At 52.0% G+C, this 19,418-nt stretch overlaps 1 protein-coding gene across 1 annotated transcript; it reads left to right on the forward strand.

The window, feature by feature from the left end:
• The first annotated feature begins 6,048 nt into the window (after window positions 1-6,048).
• On the forward strand, window positions 6,049-9,530 carry LOC143171371 (homeobox protein Hox-C13-like). Its single transcript, XM_076360312.1, has 2 exons — window positions 6,049-6,699; window positions 9,042-9,530. Exons 1-2 carry the CDS (start codon window positions 6,066-6,068, stop codon window positions 9,296-9,298), a joined length of 891 nt encoding a protein of 296 aa, XP_076216427.1. The 5' UTR covers window positions 6,049-6,065; the 3' UTR covers window positions 9,299-9,530.
• Window positions 9,531-19,418: the final 9,888 nt, after the last annotated feature.

Consider the following 19,418-nt stretch of genomic DNA (forward strand, 5'->3'; position numbering starts at 1 on the left):
GAGGGGGAAAAGGGGCCTGCGGGATTTTGGGAGCCCCCCGACGAGCTGCCACGTCCCCCGCGTTGTCACCCCTGGGGTGACGGGTCAGATGAGTGGGACCAAGAGGTGTTTATCCCTTTCCTCTTCTCCTCCTCAACTTTAGCACGGGGGGGGGGGTTTTGGGGGAAAAAAAGGATAAAACACGGTAATAAAGCCACGGGGTTGGAGACAGCGAGGTTTGGCTTTGCAAATCCACCTCTGGCCCTGCCTTGGGGCGAGAGGGAGGGATTTTTTGTACGTATATATTTATTTTTTCCCCCTTTCTGGAGAGCAAAACGCTACAAGGAACATCCTCAAGATTTAGCAACACCCCCCGCCCCAAGCTGGGGGGCTGCTGGGGGGTCCGGGGGCCAGGCTGGGCTGGCCTTGTCGACGGCAGCTAAAAACACCCAAGAAAAAGGCTGAAACCAAACCAAACCAACAAAAAAAAAAAAAGCCTCGGGGTGGATCCACTCCAAACAGGTTGCAGGAATCTGACAGGTTAGGAAGGAGAAAAGCCGGATCGTCTCGGGTCAGGCTCAATTCCCCGTCTGACACCACCCGAGACGGTTTGATCCAGCCCGGGGAGGGGGGCGAGGAGAGGAGGGGGGGGAGAGAAACCTGATATTGTGTTTCCATCCTCGGTGGCATCTTTCCTCCTCGCTCCCTCTCTCTTAAAAGCTTTTTAAAATTAAAGATTAGGTAGGGGGGGGGGGGGGGTGTATTTGATTTTTTTTTTTTTTTAATACCCTGTATAAACATCTCCAGTGCCGGGGGGGGGGTGGTGAAGAATCGGTGATAATCCCAACGGCTGGGACAAATGTAAGTCTGATGTAAAACTCTCCCTTTTCTTTTTTTTTTTCCACCCTTTTTTTGGGTGCATTTTTTATTATTATTATTATTCCTTTTTGGGTGCAGTGCGTCAAGGCGGAGGAGACTGTATTTAATCTGCTTTCCTGCGCTATTTCGGGCATCGCTTTTGCAAGAATGCTGCGAAGCCTTGGCCACAGCCTCCAGCCTCCCTGGTTGTATTAATTCAGCAATGAGCTGAACCAGGGATGTTAGGATTTATTTTTCTCTCTCTCTCAAAAAAAAAAAAAAAAAAAAAAAAAGGCACGCAGTTTGGGAAAAAAAAAGTCGGCTTTGGCTTTTATTTATCCAAAGCACATTTTGAACAAAGCCTGGGAAAGCTTTCCTTGGATTCCTCTGCAAGAATATGAGATTTAGTGGAATAGTTTCTTCACTAAATTGGTACTCCAGTGGGAAACTTGTGTCTTGATCTCAGACTTTCTCATACCACGGGCTCTAATTTCCCTGAGGGCTCAAAAGCTAAAATTCCCCTCCTTTATTCCCCCCCCCCAAAAAAAAAAAAAAAAAAAGCAATGGAAAAGCAAGTTTTCTTTCCAAACCTAGGTAGGGATTTTTCTGTGCGGGTGCAGCGTGGTTTAGAGGCACTGCCAGCGGCTGGAGCCGATTTTCCTTCAATAAAACTCATACCTTGGCCACCTTTCCCTTTGTATGCGAGATGTCTGGAGGTGGGAAGAAACGTAAATGCGGTTTTCCTTCAGAAAAACGGGTGTCGAGGGGGGATTTCCAAATCTTTCGGGCAACAAGGGGGGGGGGGGGGGGAAGGGCGAAAAACAAAGGTAAAGAGGAAAATTTAAAAAGGAAAAGAAAAATACCCATGTGCCGCAGATTTGCGGTGAATTATTTTCGTCTGTTCCCTAACTGAAATAAAGGATTCGCCTTTTTTCTTTACTCGCACCCAGCCCATTTTGATTTTTTTTTCCCCCCCTCCGGGATGTGGGGATAATAAAAAGGGATTTTATCATCAAATTCCGCAGCTGATGGATTTTCTTTTGGGTGAGATTTCCCCGGCCTGGAGAAGCAGCTCTTGACTTCGAGCCACGTTAGACGTGCACGAATGTGCTCTCTAGGTGCTCGGCCACAGACGCACCGGTATCTTCAGGGCACCAGTTACCGTCACACGTTTGGGGCCGAAATCCCTCTTTTTGAGAGTTTGCCTCGAATAGCTACAGGTCAAATGAGCTTTTTAACAAACGCAATACATTGACAACCTCAGCGTCTCCGGCTGCAAACACGCGTTCACCTGCAAAACTCTGTTCAGCCCGAAATTTCCGCCGTTTATTTTTTAAAGGGGAGAGTGGCGGTAAAGAAAATGGCTAATTTAAAGGAGAGAGGGTAGAAAACTGCCTTAAAAACCAGCAGCTAAAGTGTTGGAGATAAGGTAATGAGAAACAACTTGCAGTTTGCTGGACACCGCAAGGATATATGTCTTTTTTTATTTATTTTTCCCCCCCCCTGGACTCGGAGATGAATCTGTTTCCCTCTTCCTTTCCAGCAGGGATGAAAATAAAGAAATAAATACACCTAATTTCTCCCAGGGTCTGTCTCCAAGACGGCAGAGAAAGGGAAGGGGAACCAGGCAAACCCATACTTGTCTTCAGAAGAAGGAAATTCAGCTTCTTTCTCCTCGGAGCCCGCTGGTAGAGGGAGAGGGAACCGCTCCCTGCAGAAATATCCACGTAAAAGCTTTTCCGGAGCAATCTGCAAGCCTAGAGCCGGCACGAGGATGAGGAAGAGGAATTTATAAGGCAATATTATTAGATATTGGTCAATTTTCCCTCTTATTTCCCTAATTTAAAAAATAATCCGGAAAGCGTGATGCTGCGGGGATGGCGTGTGAGCGATGCGGACTCTTCCAGCCTTTTTCTATAAGGGCACAGGCAGAGGAATATTATACTTTAAAAAGAGCTTGGGGGAAAAAAAATGCTATTTAAAAAAAAAAACAACCAACCCACCCAAACCCTAACCTATCGGACGGGTCTCGCATCTGCTCTTATTTCTAATTGCTCCTTCTCCTCTTCCAATTTTTTATTTATGGGTACCACTCTCCTAAGCGGTTCCACATTTTGGTAAGTGTAAACATCCCCGAGCTGGTTTGGGTTCATTAACCCACCCGCCATCGCGGGGAGAGCCGCCCTCAGAAGCTAAGAAATGAGAAGAAACGGTAAACCGGGAGCGTTTTCGAAATGAAATCCTGAATTTCGGAGCTGGGGGTTGTTTTGCACACCGACCCTCCTCCTCCCTCCCCAGCCACGGACCCTTCCCCAGGAAACCACCGGTTTAAATGTGATTTTTCTCTTCCGTTACCTCCAGAAAAAAGACCTTTTTCTCTTGTTTTCTTCTCTTTTTCTGTTTTCTTCTCTTTTTCTCTTGTTTCCTTCTCTTTTTCTTCTCGTTTTCTTCTCTTTTTCTCTTGTTCTTTTATCTTTTTCTCTTGTTTTTTTTTCTTTTTCGCTTGTTTTTATTTTTCTCTTGTTCTTTTCTCTTTTTCTCTTGTTTTCGTCTATTTTTCTCTTGGATTTTTTCTCTTTTTCTCTTGTTCTCTTCTATTTTTCCCTCGTTTTCTTCTCTTTTTCCCTCGTTTTCACCCTCTCCCCTAATTTTCGGCGTGCAACCCGCACTAACCCCCCGCATTACAAAATCCAGTGTTTCCTCAAACCGCTTATTTCCCCGGGAGACGAAGTGGAAATGCCCTTCCCCAGACCTGCCCAGCGCCCTTCCCTCTTCTTCGTGCAATTTCTCCCGGTGCCTGCCTTCCTCAGGGCTCCCACCTTAACCCCGAGCGCCCCGACACCGAGCCCTGCCCGCTGCCTGCCCGCTGCCTGCCCGCTGCCTGCCCGCTCCGCGCGGCCCCCCCCCCCGTTCCGCCCCTATTACCCTCACCGTAAATCTTTACATTTTTAACATTTAATCCCCTTCCCACGCCGCGCGGATGGGACATATGCTGCGAAACGTTAACTGCTTCATAAAAATTAAAGGCGCAAAAAAAATAAATGAAGGGTTGCTGGGGGGAGGGAAGGGGGGGGGGGGTTTGTTCGGCTCCCCCCGACGTGGCGGACACCCGGCTTTAATTTACGTATCGTTTCTTGCTCGGCTTCTTCCCTCACCCCTCCGAGCCATGTGGTTCTTGGGATGGGGGGGGGGATGTTCCTCCCGGGTGATTTCTGGATGGACTCACAGCAGTTTGTGGAATTCAAAGGGCGCGGGCACGGCTTTTTTAATTATTATCATTTTTAATTTTTTTAATATATTTTAATTGTTATTCTTATTCCTATTCTTATTCTTATTCCTATTCTTATTTTTATTCCTATTCTTATTTATTTTTATTCTTATTTTTATTTTTATTCTTATTTTATTTTTATTCTTATTTTATTTTTCATTTTGTTATTTTCATTTCGTTCCATTTCATTGCTTTATGTCATTATTTTCTTATTTTCATTTCCCCCCCGCCCCACCCCCGCCCGCCGCAGCCTTCTCCAATCCCACTTCCAAACCCAGGTCGAAGCCCTTGGAAGGTGCCCCCCGAGGCCGCATCCCCGCAAAACCCGTCCCCGAGGCTCAGGGGGACCCGCTTGGGCTCCTTCGCCTTGAACTTGGACTTCGACGGCTCTTTAGGACGCCGAAAATCCCCCCCTCGACAGCTCGGAGCGGGGCAGGTTAATTGAGAACTCGCCTTCGCCCTTTTACGGGCTCCCTTCGCAGGGTGGGAACCCCCCGCCTCCAGGATTTGGGGGGTTTTGTGGGTTTTTTCCTTATTTCCAGCTTTTTTTCTTTTTTTTTTTTTGCTATTGGGAAGAGTTGGAAGAGGATGAGCCGAGAGGGGAAGGGCCCCGCGAGGGGGGTGTCACCCCCAAACCCAGCAGCACCGAGGGGTGGGGGTGGGGGGGGTTAGGATTCAAGGGGTCACACGCAGCGGGGAGGGGTGTCCTGCGTGGGTACGCACCCCACAGTGGGGGGGGGGGGCGACAGGGACAGGCGGGGACCATCTGGAGGTTCCCTCGGAGGACTCCACTCTCCACGGCCCCCCCCCCCCCCCCCCCCAGGAAAATCTGGGGGGCAAATGCAGCGCGGGCGGAGCTCGCCTCCCTTCTCGTAGGCTAAGGCACTAAAATCCTAAAAAAAATAGAGTTTTTTTCCACTTTTTCCTCCCCTTGCCCCCCCCCCACTCCCCCCGCATCGCCGCTGAAATATTTATCACCGAACTATTAAACATCAATAACCGCCCCCCCCCCCCCCCCCTCCCCCGCGTGCTGAATGGCCGAAAATCAAATTATTTCGGAGCCTGGCAGGAAAATTGAGGTGGGAGGGGGGCGTTTGGGCAAAGGTTTTGCTTTTTTATTATTTTTTCGGGGGGGGGGGGGGGGGAAGCACCTTGCGGAGGAAAAAATAGTCAACGGGTGTGTCCCCCCCCCAAAAAAAAAAAGGGGTGGGGTGGGGTGATTGTTGGCCGCCCCCTCGAAGCATCGTGGGGTGGTTGTCCGTGGTTTCCCCTTGAAATATCGCGGGGGGGTGGTCATCCTTGTGCCCCCCCCCCCCCGCATATATCGCTTAGAGCATCCTTCCCCCACGCCGAAACACGGGGGGGGGGGGCCTTCAAGGGAGAGCATCTGTGTCCCGCGTCCCGCCCCCACACACACCCCCCCCCGCGGTGTTTTGGGGTGCGCGTGAGGACACGGGGGGGGGGGGGCGAGGACACACGGGTCGTCCCGCCGCAGCCGACACGCGTGGGCGGGGAGCCGCCCCCCCCACGCGCGGCCACGCGCGGCTCTTTGTGCCGGCCGCCCCCCCCTCCTCCCTCCCCCCCCCCCCCCCCCGCCAACCCCCGACGGGGCGGGCGCGGGGCGGGGGGGGGAGGTGGGGGGGCGGGAAGGGGGGAGCCGCCGACCAATGAACGTCGCGGCGGGATCACGTGGGCGGGAACAACGTCGGGGCGGGGGGGGGCCGGGTGGGCGTGGCCGCGGCGGATTTCTTAATGGAGCGGCGGCGGCGGGGCGGCGGCGCATGCGCGCGCGGCGCCGATATGTTGGGGGGGTCGCGGGGCGGCGGGGCGCGGCGCGGAGCTTCCCCCGACGGCGGCGGCGGCCGAGGAGGAGGAGGAGGAGGAGGAAGAGGAGGAAGAGGAGGAAGCGGCGGCGGCGGCGGCGGCGGCGGCGGCGGGAGCGGGAGCAGCGCGGCATGACATGACGGCACCGCTCGGCCTCCCCCCGCGCTGGCCCGACGGCCTCGCCTGCCGCTGCGAGGACGCCCCGCGGGAGAAGAACCGCATGGAGGGGCTGGGGCACTGCCGGGAGATGATGCCCCACGCGGGACTCGCCGTGCCCACCGCCCCACCGCCCCCACCGCCGCCACAGGGAGCCGCGTACGCCGAACTGGCGGCTGCCGAGCCCCCCCGGCAGTGCCCGTCGGGGGCGGCTTCCAGCGCGGCGCTGAGCTACGGTTACCCCTTCGGTGGGGGCTACTACGGCTGCAGGTTGTCCCACTCCCACGGAGTCAACTTGCAGCAGAAACCCTGCGCTTACCACCCCGGGGAGAAGTACCCCGAGGCCGGCGGGCCCCTGCCCGGCGAGGAGCTGCCGTCGAGGGCCAAAGAATTCGCCTTTTACCCCGGTTTTCCCAGCTCCTACCAGGCGGTCCCTGGCTATTTGGACGTGTCGGTGGTACCGGGGCTCGGTGGTCACCCGGAACCGAGACACGACGCTTTGCTTCCCATGGAAGGTTACCAACACTGGGCTCTTTCTAACGGCTGGGACGGGCAAGTGTACTGCTCCAAAGAGCAATCGCAGTCCGCGCACCTCTGGAAATCACCTTTCCCAGGTAGGCTGCTCCGGGAACCGGCGTGCTCCCCCGCTTCCCAACCGCCAGCTCCAACCGGAGGTGCGGATGTGCGTGTGTGCGGATGAGTGTGCATATATATATATATATATACACACACACACGCATACACAGATAGATACGTGTATGCCCGTATATGTAATTAAAGGGAAAGAAATGGCTCTGGAATGCCTGCTGTGCAAGGCAATGTGTATGAACATGTATGGGAAAGAAGGTGAAGCAATCATTTCTGAATCAAAATACACGCCGTGAGCTTGCTTGGAAAGTAACTTTGCCGTTTAATTCTTCCCTTTCTTCTCTCCTCCCTCTTGTTGCCTCGCCTAAAGAGCGTCTCTCGGTGCCTTTCGCTTCATTTTCCCCTCCGCTTGCCGCTTCTCTAAGTGCAGAAAGCTTAAAAAGGCAAAAAAAACCCCAAAATTTTAAAAACCCTTCTCTAGTGGTTCAGTCGAATGAGAAGTGTCGGGGGCTGGGACAGTAAATCATATCACAATTACACACAATTACAGGAATAGGTGTCAAGTGACAAATTAATCTGTTTGGAGAGGAAGGAGGGAGGCGAGGGGTGGGGGGGGAGGACCGGCGGGGCTTCTCCTCCGGGGCAGGCGGGCACCCTGCCCGACTGACAGCCCGCAGGCAGCCGGGAAGGCAAAACCCCTCCTTGGAGCATCTTTTAGCCCAGCAAATCCCTCGCTCCCTTCCCCTCCTGGTCCCACCGGGCCCGGCCGGCTCCGTGACCCGACGGCAGCGGGGGGAGGAAGGTGATGGTAGGTGCTGCCTCCCGGTCCCTCTCCCCAGGCTCCTTCCAGCCTCCCCCCCGTCCCCCGTCCCAGCGCTGGGTGGGGTAGGACGCAGGAGCCGGCGGGGGGGGGGGGGATGAAATAACCACGGTAAAGGGGGGGGGGGGGGGGGGGGGCACCCTACAGCATCTTGGATGGAGAGAAGGGACGGGTCGCGTTAGTCCTTTTGGGGGGGCAATGGAGGGGGGGCACACATCGGTTTATGTGTTTTCCTTCTTCGGGACAAAGAGGGACGGAGGAATGGGTTTTCCCGAGAGCTTTTTGGGGAGAGGGGGGGGAATTTGGCGATGCATTGTTGGCTGCGTGATGGGTGTGGGGGGGGGGTTTGGGGGGGGGTCCTCGCATTCAAGCCGTATTTGGAGGAACTGCCGCCCCCACCGCTTCCTCTCCCCATCGCCCGCGGCTCTGGTGAACCCCCCTGAAGGAGATTCCTGCCCCCCACCACCACCACCACCGGCCTTTGCGGCACCCTCAGCACCCCCAATTTCCCCCGCAAAGAGCCGATCGCCCCCAAAGCTCCCCCAGGGGCTCCCCAATTCACTCCTGTCAGCCATAATTGGGGCCGCGCTGCCTGCCGAGGAGAGCTCGCCTCCATCTTCCTGCTCCAGCCAGCTGGGTCACACCTTTGCGGCGAGGAGCTCCGTCGCCCAGGTCACCCCCACCACCACCCTGACAGGGGGCTGGGAAGGGGCTGGGGCTGCCCGAAAGCTCGGGGGGAGCTTTGCCCCCTCCACACACACCCCCCCCCCCCAGTACCGACAGAGCAGGGGTGAAGATGCTCCCCGTATCCCTGCTGAACCCATTCCCAATAGCCCCTTTGCAAAGCACAGAGCATCTCCCCCTCCCCACCCCCCGCAAAAGTCACGGGGGGGGGGGCGGGGGGGGGCTGGGGTTATTCTGGCTGGGTTTGCTCCCCCACCCCCCGCTCTCCGAGGGGCTCCCTGGGCTGCACCAAGCCGGCGGGAGGGGCTTGGGGTGCGGGGGATGCACTTGTCTCTGCACCGGGCTCGGTGTTCGGGGGTGCGCGTCTGCGGGGATCCCCGGGAAGATTTGCTGCTGGGTGGAAAAAAAAAGAGAAAGGAGGGGGGAAGGAAAAGGAAGAAGGAAATAGGGGAGAAGCTCTAGATATTGCCTAAAATCTGTCCGTTCGGAAGGTCCCTTTGATTATCCGCGCACATTAGTCTGCGGGTTGACTTGATGCTCCTTGTTTATCAGCGTGGACAGTGTCGCCAAGAAAAACAGGCTTTCACCACGTGAATTATGAATATTATGTTATTATTCCTCTTATTATAGTATTATTCCCCTCGCTGGATGCATTTTCTGCCTGCCTGGTCTCTTTTCCCCTCTCTTTCTCGCCCTTTCTCTTCACTCGCATTCCTCTACTCTTTATCCTCCTTTTTTTCCCCCCTTTCTTTCCCTCCCCGACGTGCAGAAATCCCCACCCCACGCCTCGGGATGCAGTAACACACCCCCCCCCTTCCCCTCTTCCTCATGTTTGGTTTGTTGGTTTGTTTGTTTTTGATCCAGACGTGGTCCCCTTACAACCCGAAGTCAGCAGCTACCGGAGGGGACGGAAAAAAAGGGTCCCTTACACCAAAATCCAGCTGAAGGAGTTGGAAAAGGAGTACGCGGCCAGCAAATTCATCACCAAAGAGAAGAGGAGGAGGATTTCGGCCACCACCAACCTGTCCGAGCGCCAAGTGACTATCTGGTTCCAGAACCGGAGGGTCAAGGAGAAGAAGGTGGTGAGCAAATCCAAGACAGCGCATCTCCACGCCACCTGACAGAGGACGACTTTGGAGGAGAAGGGGCACGGGAAAAGAAGCGAGAGGCGTAAATATTTATCTGGTGGTTTGTATGATAACATCATCGGGACTCTGCTGATTCCAATTCATTATTTAAAAAAAAAAAAAAAATATTCGACATTCACAAATGCCCACGCGCGTCCCCCCCCCCCCCAAAAAAAAAAAAAAAAGAAAAAAAAAAACCACCGAGCGCATCTTTGATTTATCCCCCTGCCCCGCTCTGACTGTGAAAACCCCGGGTTTGCTCTGAGAAATTCATCGATAAGGTTAAACTGTGTATATTTTTAAAAGAAAATACTAATAAGCTAAGAGTGTAGTTCCGCTAAAGGAGGGATGAACTCCCGATGTCGCCCTGTAACGCTGTGTAGTCCGACCCCCGCGCCAGTCTTTCGTATCTCGGGCCATTTCACCCACCGGTGTATAAATGTATGGAGAACCTATGGCAAAGGTGCATCAGCTTCGTATTTTCTCGGCACTAGGGACCGAAAATAAGAAATAAGGCTGCTATTGTGGGAAGAAAACCGTTGCTCCGTATCGCTTAAATATCCCAACCACTGATTTTAGGTCCCAGATGGAAGCGAGTTGCTGTACGAGACTATTTTGGGCATGTTCTCGTGAGGGTTTCTGTATCTCTGCCATGAAACTGGAATGTCTGTTCTCCGCTGACAAGATGGAAAATGCACAATATTGTCTTTGGGGTTTGTTTCTTTCCCTCTCTAAACCAGCTAATTATCGACAGTGTTCTTTGGATATGTAAAAGCATCTTTTTTTTTTTTTTTTTTTAATGTCTTGTATATGTATATAATATTGTGGTGTCCAGATGATATGTACCGACTGCAGATGACATTTCTTAAAAATAAATATCTTTTTTTGTTGTCGTTTTGCCTTGAGGAGAGGCTCTTTGTGCACCTCTTTTGTAGCCCTTGTGCCTCTCCCATCCCTCCCTCCAGCCGCCTCCGCTCCCCACCGCCGCAAATACAGCCCGGGCGGGAGCCTCCGCAGGGAAAAGATGAAAAAAAAAGGGGGGAAACCCGGCAAATTTGGGCAGAAACCGCTTAATGAGGGCTTTCCCCGGAAGATGCGAGGGGCAGATGCGTGTCCCCAAGGAGGGTTGTTCCCAGGGGGAGTAAAAAGCGGAGAAAATAAATTGAGCCAACGGAGCGCTTTTTAATTTTTTTTCTTTTTTTTTTTTTCTTTTTTTTCCTTATTTTGTCCTTAGTTTCCTCCCCCCCCCCCAGCAATTACCCCGGCTGAAAACGCGATGACTTTCCGCAGACGCTCCTAATCTCTTTAAATCTCCCTCCCAAAGGACGCGTTTTCGCTAAACCTGTTTGACTCCAGCTCCGGCCCCAGATAAAAATCTCCCAACCTGCCCTCGCCCCGCCGAGCAGCGCCGCGGCCCTCCCCGCTCCGCGCCCGCGGAACTTACGCGGCCCCGAGCCGGCCGGCCAGCTCGGAAAGAAATACGAGAGAGGAAATTGTTTCCATAGGCGGATTACAATCTACCTTAATATCTGCTCGATTTAATCACCTCGTTAAATGATCGGAAGGGGAGGGGAAGGGGGGGGGGGGGGGGGAAGGCTTTTAAAGGGATGTGACCTAAAACAATGTTATTGCGGGTTAAATTTGCATCGAGCGCGTGCATGTATTTATGTGCGGGGGCAGACAGAGCGGGCACAAGCTATATAAAGCTGTACGAAAAGCAAGATCAGCATTGGCGCCCACCGAAACGCGCGCCCGGCTACGCCGGGTGTTCAGGCTGACATGCCTAAGTGCATATATATATAATATATATCCACATTTGTACAAGGGTAGATGCTGGCGTGTGCGTATGACCGTGCACGTCCGTTTCTTTTGATGATCTGGGCGTCGGGGTGCGTGTATATATATTTTATATATAACGTTTATACACACGTTACACGGACGTGTGCGGGGCTGGACGCTGTGCGTGTAATTTATATAAGTCTGGGTCTTCAGGCGATCTGGGGACCTCTGGATATAGGTCCCGTGTCCTATACCGCATATAACAACGTGTCTACACTCTCTATATAAATTTATATATATCTCTCTCTATGCAAGTGCACCCCTCTACATTATGATGCGAAATGGTGGGTAGATAATACGTACGTTATATATATAAATTTATATATACATATGCAAGTGCAACCCTCTATATTCTCCTACCAAGCGGTGTGGAGAGCTCGCTGAGGGTCTGTACCGGTGTGTGCGTATGGATGCACATATAGCTACATAAGTGCGTCTAAAGGGTAGATACATGGGGGGGGTACGTATAGCGTCTCTCCGCGGGCTCAGCGCGGTGACAGAGGGTGCCCTATGGAGCCCATACCACCACCAGAAATGCCGGGAAAGCCCCATATGGATTTGGATGCTTCCCCAAATCTCCGGAAAGGCGGGACGCGGCTTCGTCTAATAGCGGGAATGGGGCGAACCGGGGGCTGGATCCTCTCCTCCCAGCTCCCCATCCCTTCGGGGGGGGGGGGGGGGGCGCGGGTGAAAAAAAGGGGGTCCCTGATTTCTTCCCCCCCCCGCCCCCCCCAGTCCCTGATTTCTCCGAGTGCGCAGCTGATGAGCGGGGAAACCCGGGGTCGATCTGACGGTGTTTTCTGCATTTATTTTGGAGAACTTGGGTGGTTTGGAAGGACCGGCAGAGCTTTAATTCTTATTATTTTAATTTGTTGTTGTTGTTTTTAAAGACGCTCAGCTAGGAAATATCGCAATACCTCGAGAAGCCCATCGCCGCTGCCATAGCGGGATTAAATCGTTGGTAAAACCTGCCCTGACGCACGAAAGCCACGAGAACCTGTGTTTTGGGTGTAAAAAAAAAAAAAAAAAAAAAAAGAAAAAAAAAAAAAGCTCTTCCTCTTAAAAAAAAAAAAACACCTTGCTGTGTGTGCAGACACTGCAACGCCCGGGAGCAACTCCAGACAAGCCCAAATCCGACATCCCGACAGCGAGTGTGCTCTTCGCTGTGGCTCCACTCTTCCCCATTGTACCTGAATTTCACCAATTCCGGGGGGAAAAAAAATTGGTGAAAGTGAGGTTATTGAGCGAGGGTTATTGGCGGGAATGAGGGGATATGGATAAATACCTTTTTTTTTTTCCCCCCTCTCTTTACGGATGTGGGTAATTGAGCCCAAGTTATTCACGGAGTTTCCAATTCTGGAAGTTTTTGTCAATTGTGTTTTCAATTTTGTTGGAGGGGAAGAGGGCTGTCTGTGTGTCGGTTTGTGTGTCAGTCGCTCTTTCAACTCGTGTGGGAAGAATTAAAAGGGGGTGGGGGGTGGGTGGGGGGAAGAAAACAAACGCCAAAACAGAGAAGAAACAAGAAATTCATTCATCGCACTTCAGGGCATGAAGGGTTTTTGACGGTCTTGGTTGGCAGATATTGGCGAGACCGTGAAACCGGGCGATCTCCTGCCATTGCCCACGTTTCCCACGATATTTTTAAATATCCTGATTTTTCTGTGCCGCTCGACCCCTCCGTCCTCCCCTCGGGGCTGGACCACCGCCCGAGAGCCGGGAAGGCGCACGGATGCGGGCGGGCGATGCTGAGGTGCCGGCTGGGATTTGGGGCGGGGGGGATGTAGACCCCAGGGAAGGGGGGAGCCCGTCCTCGACGTGCTCAGGACCTCGGGCTTCAGCCCCCCCCCAAAGCGGGGCTGAGTTATTCAGCCCCCCCAAAGCGGGGCTGAGTCTTCCCCCGCCGTCGGGGTTGGAGTCGGGTCGGGGTGGCGGCGGGGCGAGGTCAGGATTGGACCCCCGGGGGCAGAGAGGGAACCCGGGAGCTCCCGACGGACAAACCTTCCCCTTCCCCTCCGCGCACATCCGCGGGCGCTCGGTCCTCCCTTTAATCCCGCCGGTTTGGGTGAAAAGAAATAAGTTTTCGGGGCCGGTCGGCGAAAAATAATACCGCCACTGAATTTTTGAGATAAACCCTTCCTGCCGATCCTCGATACGGTGGGTTCGGGTTGTTTTTCCCAGAAGACGGGTAAAATACACTCTACACCTCAAGAAATTTGCTCATCCTCTTCCAAGAGCTTTGGAGGAGGCACTTGCCTGGAGGAGAAGGAATTAAAATAAAAATTGCGCGCGCGCACCCAAAACCCGAGGAACAGCTCGTTATTTCCCTGCTGAAGTTCCGCGGGCGCGGAAGCCGAGCTCCCCCGGAGCGTGACCCCCCCCCCAGGAACACAAATCCAATGAATTTCTACCTTTTCCCACTTATTTCTTCACACCCCCGTTAGGAAATGGCAGTGGGAATCGCTTGTTTCTCTTCTCCTTGCTCGTTTATCCATTAACGCCCTGCCCGCAGCTCGCTGGGTATTAGGTCAGCAGGCCGTGACGTCACTCCTGTATTACCCTTGACCGTGACTAGGCGTTGTTTGACCTTGACATCACGAGCTGCGGGGATAATAAGCGAGGGGACCCTCACCCTTGATCTTCCCCTCACCAGCCAGCCCCAAGCAGCTCCCGCTCCTGTTTACAGATAAACAAGGTGTTATTTGAAGTCTAGACAGGCGGGCTAATGGCCAACAATAAAGCCCTGGAAAGGAAGTTTCCCAAGTTTAGCCTTTTCTTTCCTTTGTATCGAGGACTTTGAATAACTTCCCAACCGCAGCCTTTACGGTAAAATCCCGGAGGAGGGATTTCCCTCGCCCTTCTCTTTTTTTTTTCCCCTGCCATTTTCTTCCCTTTTTTTTTCCCTTTTGTTTTTTTTTTTTCCTTTGTTTTTCTTACCTCGTTCACATTTGCTTTTTTTTTTTTCCCCCCTAATGCATTTTTAAAGAATCACTTCCTAATCTGGAGGGGGAATTCTGCTCTCGCAGCCCCGTGCTCAGTGCAGTGGTGAGTATAACTCTTGCTGCTTAACTTTCTATTTGTTATGGAAGCGCCTGGTCTTAAAAAGAGACGAATTTTTTTGTTTGTTTTGTTAGCAGCAAAAGAGAAGAGACTTCTGCAGGCTTTGCCAAGAAATTATTTCTTAAGACACTGACAGCCCACACGGTGTGTGTGTGTGTACACACAGCCCACAAACTCCTACAGCAAGCACTGCTGGTTCCTCGCTTATAAACTGCCTTGCCTACGTGGTTCAGCACAGTTCGGGAAACCCTCGGGTTTACGGGTGTTTAAGAATCACATCCAGCAAAATGTCGTGTCTCCTGTCGCCTCCACTTCGGGGGGAAGCTGCCGCCTGGCAGGGAGCTCAGCTGGCTCAGCCCGCAGTTGGACCAGCCGTGGGTTTAATAAACTCCCTTCCCTCCCCACCACTTTCTCTTCCTTTACAAGGAACATTAAGTAAGTGAGATCACGCTTTTCGGGCTCTCCAGTTGCGATTTGCTCGCGAGTCGTGAATTCTAGACCATTAACTGGTTTGTTGTTACAGTTGTTGGGGGGTTTCAGCCCTCCAAGGGAATTACAGTATGAAACGCCACTTCTCGCCCAAAACAGAGCTGGCGGACAGAGCGAACTTCCCTAAAGTTGGGACTAAACCTTTGCCTTACAAAGGATGCAGGCATCAGTTTACATTAACCTAATAGGAGGAGAAGATCCTCTGCTGGTAAAGCTGGGGAAAAATATAATGATATTCCAGGCATTTAACTATTCCCTGCACCGAGGCTGGGACCTGCCTTCGTCCAAACTGAAAGCTGCCCCAGATGATTCGTGCATTGGATGAGCTGAAGCGTCGTAGACATTTTTATTCGCATCCATTTACCGCTTTTCCAGGGTTTGATTTGGGCTTTGGGTTGTTTTTTTTTTTGCCCAGCTCCTACGTATCCCGTTTTACTACCCTCTTATAGAGATACACAGAAGGTGCCTTGTGCACTTATCTATCTCTAAGGTGTCTATAGACGTGCATTTCCCACATCAGAAGTAGCCGGGGGCAGGTTTCAATGATATATAGCTACCCCGAAATAAGTTCTGCGGGCTTTCCAAAGCCTGTCTATATTTCATTCCCCGTGTCATGTATCTATATATTTATTCTCAATACTTCCTTTTTGACCCTGGCAGCTAACTTCTTGTTCGAGTCACCGCAACTCCTTGCAACTCCCGACCAATTTGGGGCGAAATTCGGTTGAGCAGGAAAGCTGAGCCATGGCGGGATCTGTTTTTCCAACCTGCGCACGCACAAGGAGACCTTTTAATTTGCTTTTTCCCCCCCTCCCTTTTCCAGGCAGAAAGATGCAATGTACATGTTGCGGGCTGGTTTTGCCCTATGAGGGTTAAATTTCACGGTCTTTTCTGGGAGTAAACTGAAAGTGGGGCTAAGCCTTTCCCATCCGAAACGCAAATATTTTGCCGTGGCCATTAGGCTGGGGCCATTTTATTTGATTTTGGGGTTTGGGTTTTTTTTTTATTTTTATTTTTGATTTCTTGAAGAGACGAGGCTGGAGGGGTGGGGGAGAAAAGAGCCTGTTCAAGTGGGAGCCGCCAGCCGAGCTCAGCCCCGCGGGCTGCGCAGGGGGAAGATGAAATGCGGGAGGAGGGGAAGGGGAAATTTTATTTCTCACGCTTGGTAGAGAGGGGTTGCGATGGCGCAAAGCGGGAAGAGGAGGAAGGGAGGAGCGCGGGGATAAATCCCCCAAAGAGGGGGAAAAAGGGCAAAGCACGGAAAAGTCAACCCAAAACTTGGGGTTGTTGTTTTCCCCGTGCAGAGAGTGATGCTCATCCGAGACAGTCATTAGCATAAGATGTCGATCCTATTTACTACACTAGACAGTGACCTTGAACTGAGACGTTGCAATCTTGCTTTTCCAGCGTCTTTTTCTCTCCCTCTTTTTCTTTCGGGCGCTGGTTTTTTTTCCCGGCTCCCGTGGGCCGGGAGCTTCTCCCGGCTTCTTCCCACCAGCATTTCCCGAAGGCTGCCTCTGTAACTTGCGGAGGTGGGAAAAAAATAAACCCTTCCCGAGGATTATTAAATATCGGCGTCGAAAAGGTCTCTCTACCTGAAAACTGGGATTCCAGCAAATGGGGAAAAGCTCAGAGGTTTTCTTTTTGCTGGGCTGGGCAACTTTTTTGGGGGGAAGGAACGCCGCGGGGGAAAAAAAAGGTCAAAGCATTATAGGGTAGAAATCGGGATGTATTTTTGGAGAGCCGGCGCTCGGGGTGGGTTGTGCGCGAAGGAGGCTGCCTAAGCCAGCGGTGCCAGTGCCCCAAGCAGGAGGACTCGGCTCAGGCTTTCATTTTTAAGCACCGCTCAGCCTGCGCTCAGCATTAGAAAAGCCCGAGCGCTCAACCTGAACTGGGAAATGCATTTTTTTTAACGGGGAAGAAATTCCCGGGGAAACGCGGCAGCTTTGCTTGAGGGCCCTTAGGATTTCTATTTTTTTCTTCCCCTTCCTTGGACCTGCTGCCTGCTTGCAGCGGGAGCAGCGCTGAGCTGGGGAGCCCCATTCCAGGCCACCAAAGAGCCGGGAGTTGCTCTCCACGCTGTGCATGGCTTAATATATTTCTGAGCACGGCTGTAGCATTTCCCAGCTCTGGGGAAGAAAAAAAAAAAGAATAAATAAGGGAACCGGGGGTGCTTTTCTCCCTCTCCCTTGCTGTGATTCCCATGCTGACATTATCCCTCCCCGCAGGACTCCAGCGCCCGGTTTGTGCTTCACTTGCTCCTCAGCTCAGCCCTGCCGCTGCCTCCCCAAATGTTTCCTCGGAGGTAAACGTGAAACGTTATTAATTTCTCTTTTGTTTCGCCCTGCGAAAAATCGAACTGAAGAAAGAGGGAAAGCCCCAAATACCCCGCGACTCCTCGGAAGCAAAAATGTACATTGCCAAGGTCCGGCGGAAAACAAAGCCGTGCGGCACCCGGGCACGTCTTATATGGGGAATTTTGCAAAGAAAAGAGCAAGGTAGAGGAAGGGTTTTCTTTAAAAAAAACCAGCAAACAAAGCCAATTCAGATGGCAACCTCCGGGGATCACGTGCTCATTTTTATATAAACTATTCCCCTCCACGCTTGCCCAGCGTTGCGAGCGCTTCTTCTGCAGCGAGAAGACACTCCTGGAGAAATCGCGAGCAGCTTTCTCACTTATACCTGCAGGGAGAAAAATTCCTTGGCAAGGTTTTAAAAAAAAAGAAAAAAAAAAAAAAAAAAGAGTGCTAAACTTTCATTCTAGCAAAATATTTCTGGCAGTCGTATTTCTTCCTTCGCAGGCAAAGCGTGTAGGAAGGTATGCACGTATCTCTGCAAGGTATGTACGTAGCGTATCCACAGAGGTGCCAGGGAGAGAGAGGGATGGGAAATACGGAAAATAGGTTTTCCACCTTCAGGAGCTGTCCATGGAAGACGAAAAAAACACCTAAATGAGTTGTTTTATTGGCGCCGGATTTTTCTTGCGGGGCTGGGAGGGGGCTTAGCTGCAGCCCCAGTGTTTTGCCAGGCGAGGAAAAAACGATTCTGTGTTTGAGAAATAGATAAAATATTGCAGAGGGAGGTTGGCCGCTGGCTGGAAAGGCAGCGGTTGGGGAGGTGCGGCTGCACCCGCCCGGCTCAGCCTCCGCGGAGCGCCTCCGCCCCCGCGCAGGGGTTTTACCTCTACAGGAATATTTACGGTACTTTGCAGAGTCAACCTGGCAAGGGGAGCGCTTGGGAGTTGCTTAAGGCAGGGAGGAATGCAAAGCCATGCAAAAATCCAGCAAACGAGGTGGGCATTTTGGCTTCTTACAAAATAAAAAAAAAAAAGGGGGGGGGGGGAGGAGCAAGGGGAAAAAAAAAGAGAGGAAAAAACCACCCCAGAAAAATAATCTAACATAAAACACCTTGAAATGTCTCTGCGTGTTCCCGGTTTCCATACAATGCACCTTTTCCAGTTGTGTGGGTTTTTTTTTTTCCTTCCCCCAACGTATTTATTTTGCACTGAAAGAAGCCAATATTGATTTTTTTTTTTTCCCCCCGTCCCTTGTATTCCTTTGCAGCGGCTCTTCTCAGTGTGACCAGGAGAAGACGATGGGTGGGAGGGAAGAAGAGCTCTGTAGTATTACGAGGGCAGAATATATTGCTATAAGGTGGCGAGGAACCAGCTCCGCGCGTGTGTGCGTGTGTGTGTGTGTGTGTGTGTATACACCTCTGTTTCCAGCGGTGGGGACCAAAGAAATGGGGGGGGAGGACATCGATTTGTATTCTTTCCCAGAAAGGAAGCAAAAAAAAAAAGGTTTGAACACTTATTCTATATGTGTGTGCGCGCCTTGGCGCATATGGAATATATACCGGGTAAATTAAGGCTATATATAGCCGTGTTCTTCTGGCTGCTTTATTCGACACAGATCATTAATAAAAGCAATTGAGGATAGTTAAAAAAAATCTTCCATCCCTTCTTGGGAGAGTGGCAAGGGCCTGGGAAGAGGCTGCACTTCCCCAGCCCACGACAAAGCCACCTAGTCCCAGAGGAGGGGGAAAAAGCGATGATAATAATAATAATAATTAAAAAAAAGAGTAGAAAAGGTCGCAAATAGCCTCCAAGTCTCCCATCCCGCCGCGCGTAAATATGAGCCTGTTGCGGGCACCATCATTCGTCTCCTTAAAAAGCCCGTAAACTTTATATGACACAATATCTAATAGTAATTTATTGGGGAGATATTGTAAATTCGAACTGTTTTAGTTAATAAAGGAGCTAATTAATGAGAACCAGCCTCGCTTTTGCAGATGGTGGAGGGCCCCGAAGTGTTGCCGGGGGAGGGGCGCGCAGCGGTTTTGGGGCAAAACCCTCGCCTATCGATTATTTTATGCTAAATATGACATTTCAGGGCGCTTCGCGGTTCTCAAGCCAGCGCCGGGAGCCGTCGCTTTTTTTTTTTTTTTTTTTTTTTTTAATAAAATGCTTTATGGGATTTTTTTATGATTTTTTATGATTGGGAGGGGGGTGAAGAAGGCCCCGGGGGGGGGGGGGGGGGGAGAAAAGGCGTAAAAAGGCGGAACTTGCTGTTGTGTTTTGTCTCGGCTGCCAGGGGAGGGGAGGGCCCCCCCCCCCTCCCAGCGCAATTTGGGGCTCACGTGACCCCCCCGGACCAATGGGGCCGAGCCGTCGGTTTAACTATGTTTAATGTCAGATAGCAATAAAGTAGAAGCTTTCGGTCAGGCCCGC

This window comes from Aptenodytes patagonicus, chromosome 27 (assembly GCF_965638725.1).
Source record: "Aptenodytes patagonicus chromosome 27, bAptPat1.pri.cur, whole genome shotgun sequence".
In the NCBI taxonomy this organism is placed as follows: Eukaryota; Metazoa; Chordata; class Aves; order Sphenisciformes; family Spheniscidae; genus Aptenodytes; species Aptenodytes patagonicus.